At 42.4% G+C, this 14,295-nt stretch overlaps 1 protein-coding gene across 6 annotated transcripts in view; it reads right to left on the minus strand.

Moving 5' to 3' along the window:
• The window catches only part of LOC139781042 (trehalase), a 39,747-nt gene that overhangs the window by 5,059 nt on the left and 20,393 nt on the right, over positions 1–14,295 (minus strand). For 5 of the 6 annotated variants that reach the window (XM_071719851.1, XM_071719850.1, XM_071719848.1 and 2 more), the window contains 5 exons: positions 12,687–13,278; positions 5,757–6,539; positions 5,308–5,441; positions 3,970–4,523; positions 3,551–3,798 (listed from right to left, as the gene is read on the minus strand). In XM_071719851.1, the coding sequence (XP_071575952.1) occupies positions 3,551–3,798; positions 3,970–4,523; positions 5,308–5,441; positions 5,757–6,539; positions 12,687–12,823 (1,856 nt within the window). In that variant the 5' untranslated portion in view covers positions 12,824–13,278. Of the gene's footprint in view, positions 1–1,103; positions 3,353–3,545; positions 3,799–3,969; positions 4,524–5,307; positions 5,442–5,756; positions 6,540–12,686; positions 13,279–14,295 lie in introns of those variants that run through there. The other variant, XM_071719853.1, reaches the window with a different exon arrangement.

The following is a 14,295-nucleotide window of genomic DNA, read 5'->3' on the forward strand; positions in this document are numbered from 1 at the left end:
TTATTATACCAGTACCTCTACAGGAGTGCCGACGACTACGGCTAGTAGCTTCATCACATCTATCGCGATAACGTCGTAATATACCACGGCTATATTCTCCGCGTAACGGTGATATGCACAGTGGAGTCCTTAAAAATTTGCGTCACTCTAAAGGCAAGAAATGTTCTGTGAGTATTTAGACTCTCTCCCTCCCAGTAAAAAGTTAATCCGAGATACATTTATATATAATTGTGCCTGAAGTCTAAACACCTCTAGTAAATCGTTTAAATCATAATTGAGAATATTTATTTAGATGTCTGGACAAGTAAATCAAGAAACCGACGGTTTGGAAATTCAGGACTCTGGACTGTCGTATTTTTAAGCGTATAATCTTCGAATCTTTTCTTCCTGAATGAAATTGAGTCCCTTGATCCAAAAAAAAAGATCTTGACTTAGCAAAGGTTTATATCTTTAGATACTTGAAGCTTTTCTTCCTCGGATTAAATCTTTTTCAAAGAGAGGACGTCTCTAGATACTTCAGAATAATTCTCTGCCTCCTGGTACGCATCTTTCGGGTCACTCTGTATGATCGTTACGGTTCGTTATCTATGTAATTACTATTGATGGCAGGCTAAGCACCATCGAAGGTGGCTTGTGCGCGAAAACTTCCACTCGCGCAGCGCGATAAATGATAATTATTTCTATGACAAAAGGCTCTCAAATGCCAGAAGAAACATTTTTGCAAATTGACACTACATTCTTATGCATTTAAAAATGCACACGCGTCTGCTTTAATTATGAGTGAAAAAAAATATATATATACAGATTGCCATGTATAATAACGTTTAATATATTTAGTATTAACCGGAGAATACTGGTTTAACGAATTCATCTCGTAAATGCAATTCCTTCACAACTGATCCTTGACAAATCCGGTTGAACACGAGACACAGACTTACCAAACGGAACGAAGGAGCGTGTTTATCCGATCTAGTTTCGATGAACGTATCCGGAATGTCTTTCCTCTTTCTTTTAAGTATTTACTTTACGGGTATACGTTACAGAATAACATAAATGGCCGCATGCAACGCTCGGTGTATCGCAGGATGGGTTACATATGGGCGTTCGATTTATTTATTTTATTAAGTTATCGTACAAGGAGCTTGTGGATGCAGGGAGCATGCGTAACACACTACTCGCGTTCGCACAAACAGACTGGAAAAAAAGAGGAAATAATACCCGATTAATAAAAAACGATTGCATTCTCGAGTATTGTTCTTAGGTAATTACGATTATTGGAAAAGAGACCGTGCAATACTGTTGTTTGTTAGGGCGAGACAAAAACGCGATGTTTCTATACACACCCACTCATGCTCAACCTTTCAGTATTATCAAATGTCGCCTTGGCTGAAATAACAAAGAGTTATAAAAAATTACGGTATTTCTTTCTGGAATAAAAACATAAGGTAATCTGCAGGTTCACTAATGCCGCTTGCGCGCTATATACCTAAGAACTTTGCAAACAAGTAAATTGCCAAGTTGTACCAATATTTAAATGCATACAAAATAAAAATATTAAATTTTTTATTAGACCCTCATGTCTTATCAAATAATAAATTATCTTAAACAGATATAACAAACCAGTTTTTTTTTTCCAAAAGATGCATTTCTCAAATTTTCTATATTTATTTTTTTAAGAATCCATTCAATAGATTCGTTAAATGTAGACATAGTAAGAGATCATAGCCCCAATATTTCGCCAAGTATATTGCGTATATGTCGAGCTCACAGATTTAACTAAGGGGAATGATTGTTGCGAATGGGCAAGAGAAAATTATAAAATATAGAGGCGGCAATTCGCGAATTGAAAGCAAACTATCTGTCATCGTTGTGGACCTGTCAACCGTCAACGGTTGTTCGTTCATTGTCCATTATCTCGCGCTTTCCTCAACTCGTTTAATACTTCGTATTATCCGCCCGTTTTAGATCCAAGTTATATATAAGGCACTCTTCGAGTAACGACGAAGATTAGAGGAGTAATTTTGGCGACGCCCAGCCTTCACAATGTCGCCATTGCGACTCGTAAAAGTAAGGTGGCTAGGCGCCATACGCATAACTGACTAGATGAGTCCCACTATTCTCTGAGAAAAGAGAATGAGCGGAATCTTTCCCGTTATATCTTTTGTTTGTAACTAGTCCTGCCGAACTGTTCCCTTAATTGTCTCTCATTTTGCACCTTTCTTATATCCTCCCGCTTTCCTGTCGAGGAACCTTGCTCCGACTTATCCCCGGAATATCTTGGGGACGTCGGTATTTTCGTTTGTTACATATATATATGCGCGACATAATAATTTATCTACCCTAATAATACTAGTACAGTAACATATATCAATGGCTAATCTCAAAATAAAATAATATACATCAGTTTATATATATATGTATGTATATATCGTAGAGACTCTAAATTCGAGAAATCGCCTGCGGTATTTCCAAAGTTTTAGATCTAAAGATAAAGAATAAATTCCTGCAATGGAAGGATGATAGAACGTAATTCGACCAGCGAACGTAGTTCGTTAAATGATCACAGAATATACCTCGTAACAGCGCACGTCTGATGGAATGATTAAGTAATAGACGATTGTCTAGGGATAATAGATCCTGTCTACGTTATCCGTCAGCGAGAAGGGCCACGATATTCCTATAAATAACATAACGATATAATTCCATAGTTGAGAAGGCACATGTTTGCAGATATGTTTAGGTGTACTGGCGATATAGTCTTAGAGACATTCTCAGATAAAATCGATATTACGTACTACAAATATGTTTGATAAAATAATAAATCACGAAGAGTGTAGAGTATGGAATGATAGAAAATCATATAAAAATATCATAATAATTTTAAATAATTGGTAAGTACGATATCAATAATATATCGCAAGTAAGGCAACAAAGATTCATGTCCCTTCTAGAGTGATACTTAAATGCGAAGTAATATCGTCAATATATGTATAATATATCCTGCGGCTTATAGAATATTCTTTGGAAGCATGCGTGGCAAGAGAATAAAAATGACGCCGTTTTCGAGGCCCCCTCGCATACTCGGAGTGTCTTACAATAATAACAGAAGACAGTGCCCGCACTTGCTTCTATTTGGTCCTTTTATACCCGTTTTACGCTCTCTTCATCGGTCGTCCGATTATTAAATCATACAAACCGAATGAGCGAGGAAGAAGAGTGAAAATATTATTTAAAATCGATTTCGATTTCTTCGAGACTGGAAGTATCTACTATCATCGATCGATGCGTATCGATCTTTCTAACGTATCTTTTCGCGAATTTTATGCTAGCTGATTTTAGGTCACGTGGATATCTGAAACAGAAAACAAAAAGAAATACCCTGTTAGTTCATGTATACCATTAATTAATCGATGGAAAAGACTTGAATACAATTTTATAAGTTCATAACGTAATAGCTGTTAAAAATAAAGTTCAATTAAAATGTGTATAAGTCTTTTCCAGTCCTTTGTAAAGGTAAATTTTTTGTCTATCGACTTGACACTCACCTCACCCTATAAATCCTGCTGCTAACGATATGATGAGAGCTAGAAGCCCGGTCAGCATTTGACCAGCTGTCGAAACGACCGGCGGCGACGCCGCATTCTCGACCACGGCGCCCGGCAGGAAGTAATCCTCCGCGGTCAACCTGTCACCATACTTATCCAGCAATACCATAACGACTCCGTTCGACCAGCCGAAACCAAGTTGTACTTCGTACTCACCTCCACCTCCGTGGCCACCCGAAACGGTCGCGTCGTACTGCCAACAAAATTCCCTCGCGTTAGAAATTCCTTTTCCAGAAGACAATTGCACGAAAAACTCAACTAATTCAGCAAAAAAAATCTTAAAAAATTAAGTAATTTCGACATAAACTTCATTTATTTTTAAAATTGCGATATACAAGAATTCGCTTTTCTTCATGGAAATTACCTTTTCGTACATGCTGTGCGTCTCGTTGAAAGCCTTATAGTTGCTACGGACCCATCTCTGGCTGATCTCGTAGGCCAATCTCTGCGCCCATGGATCGCCCGTGTTGTTCAACGACATGACGAAGAAATACTGGAGAGGCGGCCAGGCATTGGGATAATCCCACTGTTCGCCGGAGTGTTCCAACGTCGTCGGTATGCCGCCCTGATTCAACATGATCTGATTCTTCTCGAGGTACTTGAGCACCTTCGACACGTATTCGGTCCTCTTCGAAGTGTCGTAGCAGTCCGTCCAGAGTGGCAGGATGTTAGTCGGATAGAAGTAGTCCCGCTTGATGTCGTTCAGGATATCGTAGTCCAACCAGACACCCACCTCCTCGTGCCACAACACCATCCTGATCGCCTCCTTCCACTTCTCGGCCAGGTCGTCGTAATACGCGGCCTTCGTCTCGTTGCCCATCTGACGATTGTACTGCGCCAGCAGCACGGCGTTTCGTTGTATTATGGTATTCAGATCGACCGGGATTATAGATCTGGTCTTGAGATTTGTCAGATTACCTGGAATCCGTCTCGCTAATCAGTCTACAGTTTCCCAAGCTCGCTCTTACGAGCCCTCGTTATATCGAAGCGCGATTCGTAAAGAGATCATTACGACAATTTTTATATAACACGCGTTTTCAATTTCATTATGGAATTGAGCAAGGTAAGACGGTTAAACGACACGATTCAACGATCTCAGTTGCAACACGGACTTTTGCGAAAATGAATTTTAGAGTACCGACGCCGCGAACAATGCTTTCACTTAGGAAACGAGACGGAGGGCCTTGAGGCGCGCGCGCAGATCTCATTGGAGATACGATGTTTAATGTGGAATAGCACAATAACTGTGGGAAATGCTACGCGCGTATATGTAATACGTCATCATAGCTTCGGTTCGATCCATTAAAAAAAATTATGACGAACAGGAAAAATCATGACAAACAGGATAGCGCTTCTCGAGCTTCTTTTACTATTCGATATTAACTGAGCATCGCACGGATAATCAAAGAATCTGCGTACAAAAAGTTATTCTAGTTGCATTCTACATTCTTTTTCTACACGTATATATAAACATCTCTTTCTTTCCACGTTGAATTAGAGAGATATCATTACAATCTTTGTAATTAGCGCGGTGTCATTTTCTGTCGACTCTGTGACAATAACGCTTTTATCCAGCCGCCAAAGCTATTTTAATCGTTACTTGCGGAGACACGTGTAATAATATTACTGCGCCCAACGTCGCTCACACCCATAAAGACTTCTATTTTCATCGCGCGGGAAGCAATTAAAGAATGATAATTACCCTTGTTGGTACCCTCGTGTACGAACCATCGACTGGAAAAATCCCATCCGGACTCGGCCGCCGTTTTCAATTCCGCATAATAATAATCCTTCTCTTCGGCGGTTCGAAAACTTTGACTCGTCAGATAGTCCTCCCTAATCATCAAGTCGCGAGATTAGAAAACCAAGTGGATGGACCAAGTCGGAATCGACGTCGGGAATGAAAGTAGCGTAGCTAATTATTAATAGGGCTAGCAAAATTAACATTGCGTCTTGCACGACGGTCAGAATCTCTCGCGAACGATGCAAGTGTTGCGCAACGCACAAAAATTAACGCTTACCAATCCGGCATGAAGGTAATGAGCATAACAATATCATCAACAATAATATCCCCGTGTACGCTTCAACTCTAGATCATTTAGCTCATCCACGGCTATATTACCGGAAGCCGCGGAAGTCACCGGTACTCACTTGTAAGATTCCGGCCGGGGACCCGACGACTCCTCGTAGTATCTGGCGAGCGTGTAGTTGACCCCGTCCAACTCGATGTCCACGGTACGGTTGGTCAGCCAGAAGTTGAATTCCTTCTCCAGCAGCCAGAGATTCTCTTTCAGCCAGGCGTCGTCGTGCGTGATCTTGAGATACTCGTCCACCATGGGTATCAAGAGCGGCGGATGCGAGCGCATCGCGTAGTAGATCCTACCACCGTTCGGTATGTGACCGATCTTGTCCACTATCGAGACGAAATTGTTCAGCATGCCCTTGACGGTGCTGTGCATCTCGGACAGCAGCAGGCCCCTGACGATCCAGTACGAGTCCCAGTAGTAGAACTCGCGGAAACGCCCGCCGGGCACGATCACCGGATGCGGCACGTAGATGATCGAGTAGAGCTCCTCGTTGATCCTCACGTCGTCCCGCATCTTCCTGCCCAGCAGCTTCCAGATGTGATTGAGATCGGAGCCGAACTTCCGCAGCTCGTCGTCCTCGATGTTCTGCAGGAACTTGGGAGTGGCCGTCCAGTCGGCCGGGTCCCAGTCCTCGAACTCGTGGCCGGGCATCTCGAATGTGTCGTTGATAAACTTCTCCACCTGCTGCTTGTTCGGCACGTAGTTCATGGTCTTCATGAAGGCCCGGAACGACGCCAGCGTCTCGTTCGCCGGCCGCTTCATCTTCATGTCGACGAAGTACTTGGAGTCCTTGTATATGCCGGCCATCTGTATCGTGTGCAGCAGCTCGCCGTGGCAGTATATCTCACTGGAAAGGCACGGTACATGGCTACTTGTCTACTCGACGAGCACGAGACCCTCTCGATCGCGTGCGATTGGTCTCGCGACCGCGGTCTCTCTCTCGCCGGGATCGCGGGAGTGTTACGTGGATGAAATCCACGCAGGATGAACTTTGCACCGGAGTAAAAAGAAAGGACGAACGTGCCTGAAGAAATAATGAACGCGACTGCTAATTTTCATGACTTGTGCGGAGCTACGGTAGCAATACGATAACGACCACGAGGAACGTGATTTACACAGGAAGTTTCTGTTGTCTACTAATTATTTTCATAGGTACGACATTAATTAGGTGGCCTCCTTTCACCGCGATGCAAAGTCAATCCTGTTGAAGTTGTGTTAAGGTCCCGAACTGCGGCGTAGTAAGTTAAAGTTTGCGCGAGGCATGCTTTTCAACTACTCGCGGTTTTCGCGGTTGGATCGACATCTGGACCAATGTCTCGACCTCCAGCTAAGCCGGAGATATTTTAGAACGCGCAATCTCTCCAGTAAGGATACAGGAAGTTGTAGCCTCTCTAATTGTGAGAATAAAGGAGCTGTGACTTCTAATTGCGAAACAGGATTATATCTATTAGTCGATCATTTATCCTCATAAACAACGTTGATACGTCGATAAAGGCGACATGTGTAAAGAATTACGCGCTTTGCTTAATAGTAGCAAAATTCCGATCCCGCAATTACACCGTTTTATTTTTTCCTATGAATTGTGAGGCAATTGCAAGTATCCTGATTCACTTCCGGGTACACCTTCAGCTAGGCCGAAGCGGGATTAGATCAGAGCTCATAAAAAGAACGTATTCATTCGGACGAGCGTAATATTTACGCAGTAAGAACGTCGTCAAGTTCTATAAATATGAACATTCTCTCGGTCGCAATTATTAAAATTACGAAACCACAAAGCGTAACGAGCGTAAATGTCAAAAAGCGTTCAAAAGTTTCGTGCGACATGACTTCATATCAATTTGTTGAACAAAAAAAATTCTACTCTCGTGAGACCAACGTAAGCGCGAGAATACGCACGGGTTTCTTCTCTCGCGCTTCCGTTCTCTTCTTTCTCTCGCCCCGCGCGTGGATTATTTTTCACCAATCTCGCACGCGCCGGGCGCGATATCGGGCGGATTCGCGAACACGTAGATCGGCCCCCGGCCATCGGATACGTGCGAAATCGCCGCGACTCCCATTTTCCCGGACGGCCTTGACGAACGAGATCCCCGCGCGCGCACGTGGTCGCGCGTTCCGCGGCTAGGAGTGAAATCGACCGGTGCTACGCTGTGCCGCGCGGAATGGAAGAGATCCCGCGCGTTCGCGTGACGGTATGCGCGAGGCGGCTCTCGCGAAATGTGCCGCCTCATTATCATTACTAATACGCGCGCGCTCTGCGCGCTCGCCTCGCGAATACGCGAGGGATAACGTTTTTTTCTCTCCCGCTCGCTGGAAACCGAGAACCGATCTCCGCGCGTCGCCATGTTACGCTTTAACGAGATTACCGCGAGAATTCGCGGCAGAAGCATGCAAATTTCCTCACGGAGGAGCCTCCGATTCGCGACCGCCTGATTGTTAGTCCGCGTGCCGGCACGATCTCCTTTCAGCGCAAATATAATTATCCGCGTGGAGTAATTGCACGCATGGAAGTGTCTTCTAAGAAACACGGTCGCGTAATACGGGAGTAATTTTAAAGGAGAAGGTGTTTACATATCTCTGAAAAAATCGGAAATGCGATTGTTAAGTTACCGTTGTCTCGGTAAACCATTCCTAGAAGGACATTATTTAAAGAAGTTTTTTTTTTCCGTGTCAAGTCTAGTTGCTCCGTCAGATTATCTATGTTAATAAATTTTCAAATGAATGGAAACGATGGCGTGTGGGAATGATAACGCGATTTTATCATTTGCGTCATTTATCCTTGATAATTTCGCGTTTGAATACACATTCGTATGCCTACGATAACCGCGGTCATTTAGATTTCACCGTTTCTGTCATTTCTAACGCGAGCTGGCTTACTAATAAACCCTGCATGTCCGCGATTATGTTTGACGTGTTGCTAATTAGCACGCAACAATCTATTTTTAATGACTAGCTTCTATTCTTATTCTTTCAAAAAATATATAGATTGTTTTTTATGTCAACTGTGCGTACAAAAAAAATATCATGGAAAATAACGAAAAGGAATAGATGAATTATTGCGAACAGGTTCCATGATAAGATTCGAACAGCCGTGTCAAGTGCAGCGGGTCGCGCGACATCGGCGATAGATCTTTTTAATTAATATGCCAAACGTGATTGCGTTCGAATATTGCATCATCCGACGCCGCGACGGAAAAAATCGTCCACGACTATGCTTTTCGCTAGAAGATCTGCATTTGACGCACTCATTATACGTACTCATTAACCGCCGGATATGAATATTCGTTTACGTGTAAGCGAACGCTCCGTCGAACTGGATCTCTCCCTGCGAAAAAACCCGGTGCGCATCTCAGATTGAAATGTCATTGCGGTCTTGGCCAAGAAGTGGCCTGATCGCGCCACTTTATTAAGACGTCACTCGAAAGATCTCCGGAAGATTCAATTTACTGAGCTCCAAGCGCGTTCGGCGTGCCGCCACTCGTGTCCTTTTATACATCGTCGTGTTATCACATGCCTTCGTCACGTCGCAGGATAGCTCGAGCCAAAACACGCGTCCTCTCGATGAAAAGAAAAAAAGAAAAAGAAAAAAACAGCCTTTCGACAAAGATCAGCAGTTTATCGTTGTCACGATCACGAAATGCATTACCGGATATACCCGGCGCAATGCTATCTCGGAGACGTGATTCGGATAATTCTGCCTATGTCGCGACACGCTTATACTCCGCAAACATGTTTGCATCATGTGACGCGCAAGGCGCAGAATAAGTCCTTGCTTTCTTGGAAGACATCGCCGAATTTTACGTCCGCGAATTAGCGGGCAACTCCACGCCGCGGAACCTATAATCGTCCGCAAATTGCGACATCGCGAGGAAGAGGATTATTAAGAAGGAGATTATTATGTCTTTTTTTTTTAGCAGTTTTACCAAGAAACAAATATCGGATACAGATTTCTTCATTGAACGATTCTTCTCTGCATTGCGGAAAATGTTGCGTAAATTTTGAGGTGGCGCGACGCCAACATTCGCAAGATTTGCAAATGCACGCGAAAATGTTCGATGTCTCTAGAAATTCCGATACGAGGTAAATGCTCCTGACTTGATTTGAGATTCTGCCCAGAATATTCCTTCTAAAATTGTGCCAGTCAAATCGGGCATAATTATATAATCGTTCTACGTAACAATAAAATTCGAAATTTTAACAGTACTGACCGCTTTATGTCGATTGTAAATATATATCGGAAGGAAGTAAATTTCCTCGGACGGCTGTTCGAAAGAGTATGCAGAATTATAAAGAGCGCGATATCGTCCACGGCTTTATCTTACGTGGTATTAACAAGTCGATACCCTTCATTGCCCGCTTCGCTTAAAAACCGTGACGTATCTGTAAAAAAAAAGCAGTTTCGCAATACCGCCAACCTGATTCCTTTCCAGTATCTGCACCGTGTAATCGTTCGGTTAAAAATACGTTACATATCGCGAGTAAAATATTTTTAGAAACAGGATGCCACTTATACATACGTAATTTCGACGACGTGCTTAACATCTGCGTTTAAACGAACGTGGAAAAATCGAGGGAAGCTCGATAATTCCGTGTGTGCCAGCCTACGCTAAGTACTTGCGCGATCTCGGCGCGCGGAGAAACGAAACTAAAACCGCCGAATCCCTAGGTAGAGATGCTGGGGTAGAGGCGCGTCATCGATCGCGCGAGTGAAAAGTTTCCGTCGCAAATCAGCGTATCACGAGGCCCACCATTAGCATGTGCATACATGCACGTGCAGAGACGCTGCTAAAGGTCACCGCTCATTGTGCTTGCGGAACACGCTAATTTAGAGTCCAGCTTGCCACGCGCCTGATTCCGGGACGAGGTTCATTGCTAAGGTCATTTCCCTAAATGCTCGCGTCACGCGTGCGCCGGCTAATGCAATAACGCGTACGTAGTCCCGTCGTTTTTTAAAGCGACACAGATTCCTTAGTGCGTCAGAGGCATACGATTATGCTGTATAATCGCGTCGCGCTCTATACGAGGAAAAGGAGAGCGCAAAATTTGAGAAGCGGCACGTTTAGATCCAACAGGGAGAACATTGTTCCCTCTAGTTTCCTCTGAAATCACGTTCACGATTGTTCTTCCGTTGATAATTAATTTTCCATGATTTATCTCCCGAATAATTATATTTCTTACCTTTTTGCAAAATAAAGTAACGATAAATGTACGTGAAAGAAACGGCACGTCGATCTAATTTCGGAAGACTATTTTTCCACGCATATTTCCGCAGCACGTGGTTCGCGTCCACGTCAAAAGAAAATAGGAATCACTTGGGCAAAGTCCCAGGTAACAGAAATGCTACTAACAATGCTACGAACATTTTAACTTGCAAATTATGAAATGCTACTGTGCTTAGAACAATGACGTATTTTTGATAAGTGAATAACGTCACGTGGGAAAATATATATTTTGCAAAACTTGCACGAGAGAGAATGTCTCATAAAATTCAAATATAGATAATGCAAAGTCTGGAAAAAATGGAGTAACGCGATGGCAAAGAGATTTTTATTATTCGCTAGTCTATTGAGGAAATTTATGAACAATACGTATGTGACGCGACTTATACTTTTTGCTGCCGCGTGAACGACGTGCCTCGTCGTTGTCGACGAATCATTTAAAGTCTCGTGACATTTCCTCGAGGTGTCTGATATCTAAGATAGGTCAGCTGTCGGAATTTACTCGTCTAACGTCGTAGAGATGTGATTTTCTGACAAATAGCCAGTGACAGATATTTAAATGGGCGCAAGCTTTGAACTTACTCAAAACTTTGAAGTTTACGGTTCTATCTTAAACAAGAAAAAATCTATTTGTCAAGAAATTATGAAAAACAAATATATTCTACTTTCGAAAAAAAGTTTCGTGTTTATCAAGTTCCGTTGAGGAAAGTTGAGAGTTGCAATGATATTACTAAGTTGACGATTATGTTGAAATTCCACTTTGTGTCTTTCTATGCGCGATTGACTTTTGGCAACTATGTGGATTTTTGTTGCAGCCCCTTTCGGTCTGTTTCTAATAACAGAATAATTTGAAATCAAATGCAACAAGCAAAACATTTCAAAAATACGACGAGGGAGCCATAAACAAAATATTTTCATTTCGTGGTCAGTAAACATTTCCAACTTTAACTGCACAGTTTCACATTTTATGCTTCAAAAAATTACATCGCCGTTAAATATAAACATTGTCGGCGATATGTAAACTTGGCTGGAAGTTCGCGCGAGCTCTTGCCTCGTTTCTTTATGTAATAGCCTGTAGCTTCACATGCATACAAAATGCAATAATCCTAACTAATTAGTCCTGCGTCATTTTGTAATTCCACTTCTGCAAATGATGGTTAGTGAGACAGGTATACGATAATTGGGATATGAGATTTTATGCAATTACGCGTGTGCCTAACGTAATCGCTTACGTGTAAAGTCAGTGGCGTAAAGCACTCAATTTCGAGTGTCTAACTCTGACAAAATCTACATAAATTAAATAATAAGCTTCCTTTGGAAAATTCTCAAATGTTTCATTCGAGATGTTTTTCCCTCGTCTTCGTCCGCTTTTTAACGTTAATTAATAACGAATGTTTATCGAATGAACTAACGCGATATATTTATGAGGACAAGCAATGAGCTAATGAGTAAATTGTTAATAAAATATTTTCAATCGCTGGTCGCTTTAAACTTTTACCGTAAGGCAGATGTCGATGTTGAAAATGTCCACCAACGTGCGACGGAAAATGTGACTTAACCGCAGTTTATCGCAGTTTCGAAGGCCAACGACAGCAATATCGGTTTCTAGCGTCAATTAACCAACTATCTGTTAACAACGAGCGATTTCGCCATCGCGAGCGGTGGCACGGTCGCGAAAAAGGAGAGGGGGTGCGACATTTTTCGAATCGAGTTCTTGGGGTGGGTCGAGTAAACGAGTGGAGGCATGAATTTCGGTTGGTTTTCTCTGAGACACTTACCTTGAGCACGGGGTTGGTTTCGTCGTGACCGTGTTATCCGCGATAGCAGTGCTCGGAAGAACGACGAGGAACGTGAAGAGCGCAGCGTGCACCACAGGACGAAACATCAAAACGGAGCATGTCGGGACCATGGCCATTTTTTTTTCGACTATCGGTTTTCGGCGCCTCTCTCTCTCTCTCTCGGTCTCGTACTATTATACGTGAGTGTGTACGATCTACTTTTCCTTTTTCCTTTTGTTTCTTACGTCGGTGTGTTAGTCAAATAATATTCGCGATCCGGTTTTATGTTAACACAAGCACGCGCGGAGAAGCACGGGCGGATCACTCTTTCTCTTGAGGTTTTATTCCTCTCTTGTTCGACTTTTCTGTTTCTTTTTTTTTTACTTTTTATTACTTGTTAAACCCGGCTCGATTCGACAGTGTCTCTCGTGTTCCGCTTTTTCGAGCGAGGGATACGAGGGTGATGACGCGCGCGGGTGATGATCCTGACACGAGTGATCCTTACTTTTTCGTGATCAATTTCGGATGCGGGCCCACGAACTTTCGCAGCCGACGGGGTGGTCTCAGCTCCAACAGCGAAACCGCATCTCCCCTGCAATACAAAACGCAAAGGCAAACGTTAGAGACGTTGCAAGACGTTGAAGTCTCGCGAGAGGATTTTTCGCTGTCGATTAGTATCGCAATCACGCACTTATGTCATTTACATTCTAGATTCCTCGTCGCTACGATTGAACGCATGTAAGGCGGAATCGGTAGAACACGCCGAAATGAAATATCTCGTCGAATGAATTTAATTTTGATTGTAAGATTTTACAACGCATCGCGCTTTGCAGACACGTAGATGTCGAAACAAATCGAAATGATCGAGTATTGTCACTTCTAATAAACTCAGAAAATGGAGAAACCTCTTCAACGCACGCACGGATGTAACTGCTCAGTTCTCACTGCGTTTTGACTTCAAGGAAACGTAGAATCGTCCGCCAGCGATACAATAGTATAATATCAGAACCGGTAAATCGATCGCAGTACTCTCATTAGCTAACTGCATGCACTCAACGCGTTTGAATTATGCGGCGAGCTGTGATTTGTGAGTCACATTAAAATAATTGGGTATGCATTACTGCGTCGATCATTGGGACGATAAATATGCACAAAGATCGATCCCGAAGTTTTATCGCGATGAATCATTCGCGAATAATTCGACGAATTTATGAGAGATAATCACTTTTGATTTGATAAATAAAAATTAATATAAAAAGAAAAAAGCGAGTTTTTTATATCTTTACAGCGGTCATTTTAACGCCAGATTGCGAGCAAAGTCGACCTCGACGAGGAACCTTGAATAATTTGAAACATTTCTCGGAATATTAATTGAAAATATTATACTTGAATTCTGCAAATTAATTACAACACATAATGTATTGTACTGACATTGCGACAATACCTGCGTACAAACAGAGTTTTAAGCCGCAAATTTTATATAATTTATCACAATGGATTCGTCAATATAAATGTCTTGAGACTTTCAATGAATCCATCGAAAAAATAAATGTATCATAATGATCTACTCGTTTCTTCAAGAATTTGAGAAAATTAATCTCAAATATGA

This window comes from Temnothorax nylanderi, unplaced genomic scaffold (assembly GCF_030848795.1).
Source record: "Temnothorax nylanderi isolate EJ_2023f unplaced genomic scaffold, tnyl_v1.0 TNYL_tig0312_pilon, whole genome shotgun sequence".
NCBI classification, from domain to species: Eukaryota; Metazoa; Arthropoda; class Insecta; order Hymenoptera; family Formicidae; genus Temnothorax; species Temnothorax nylanderi.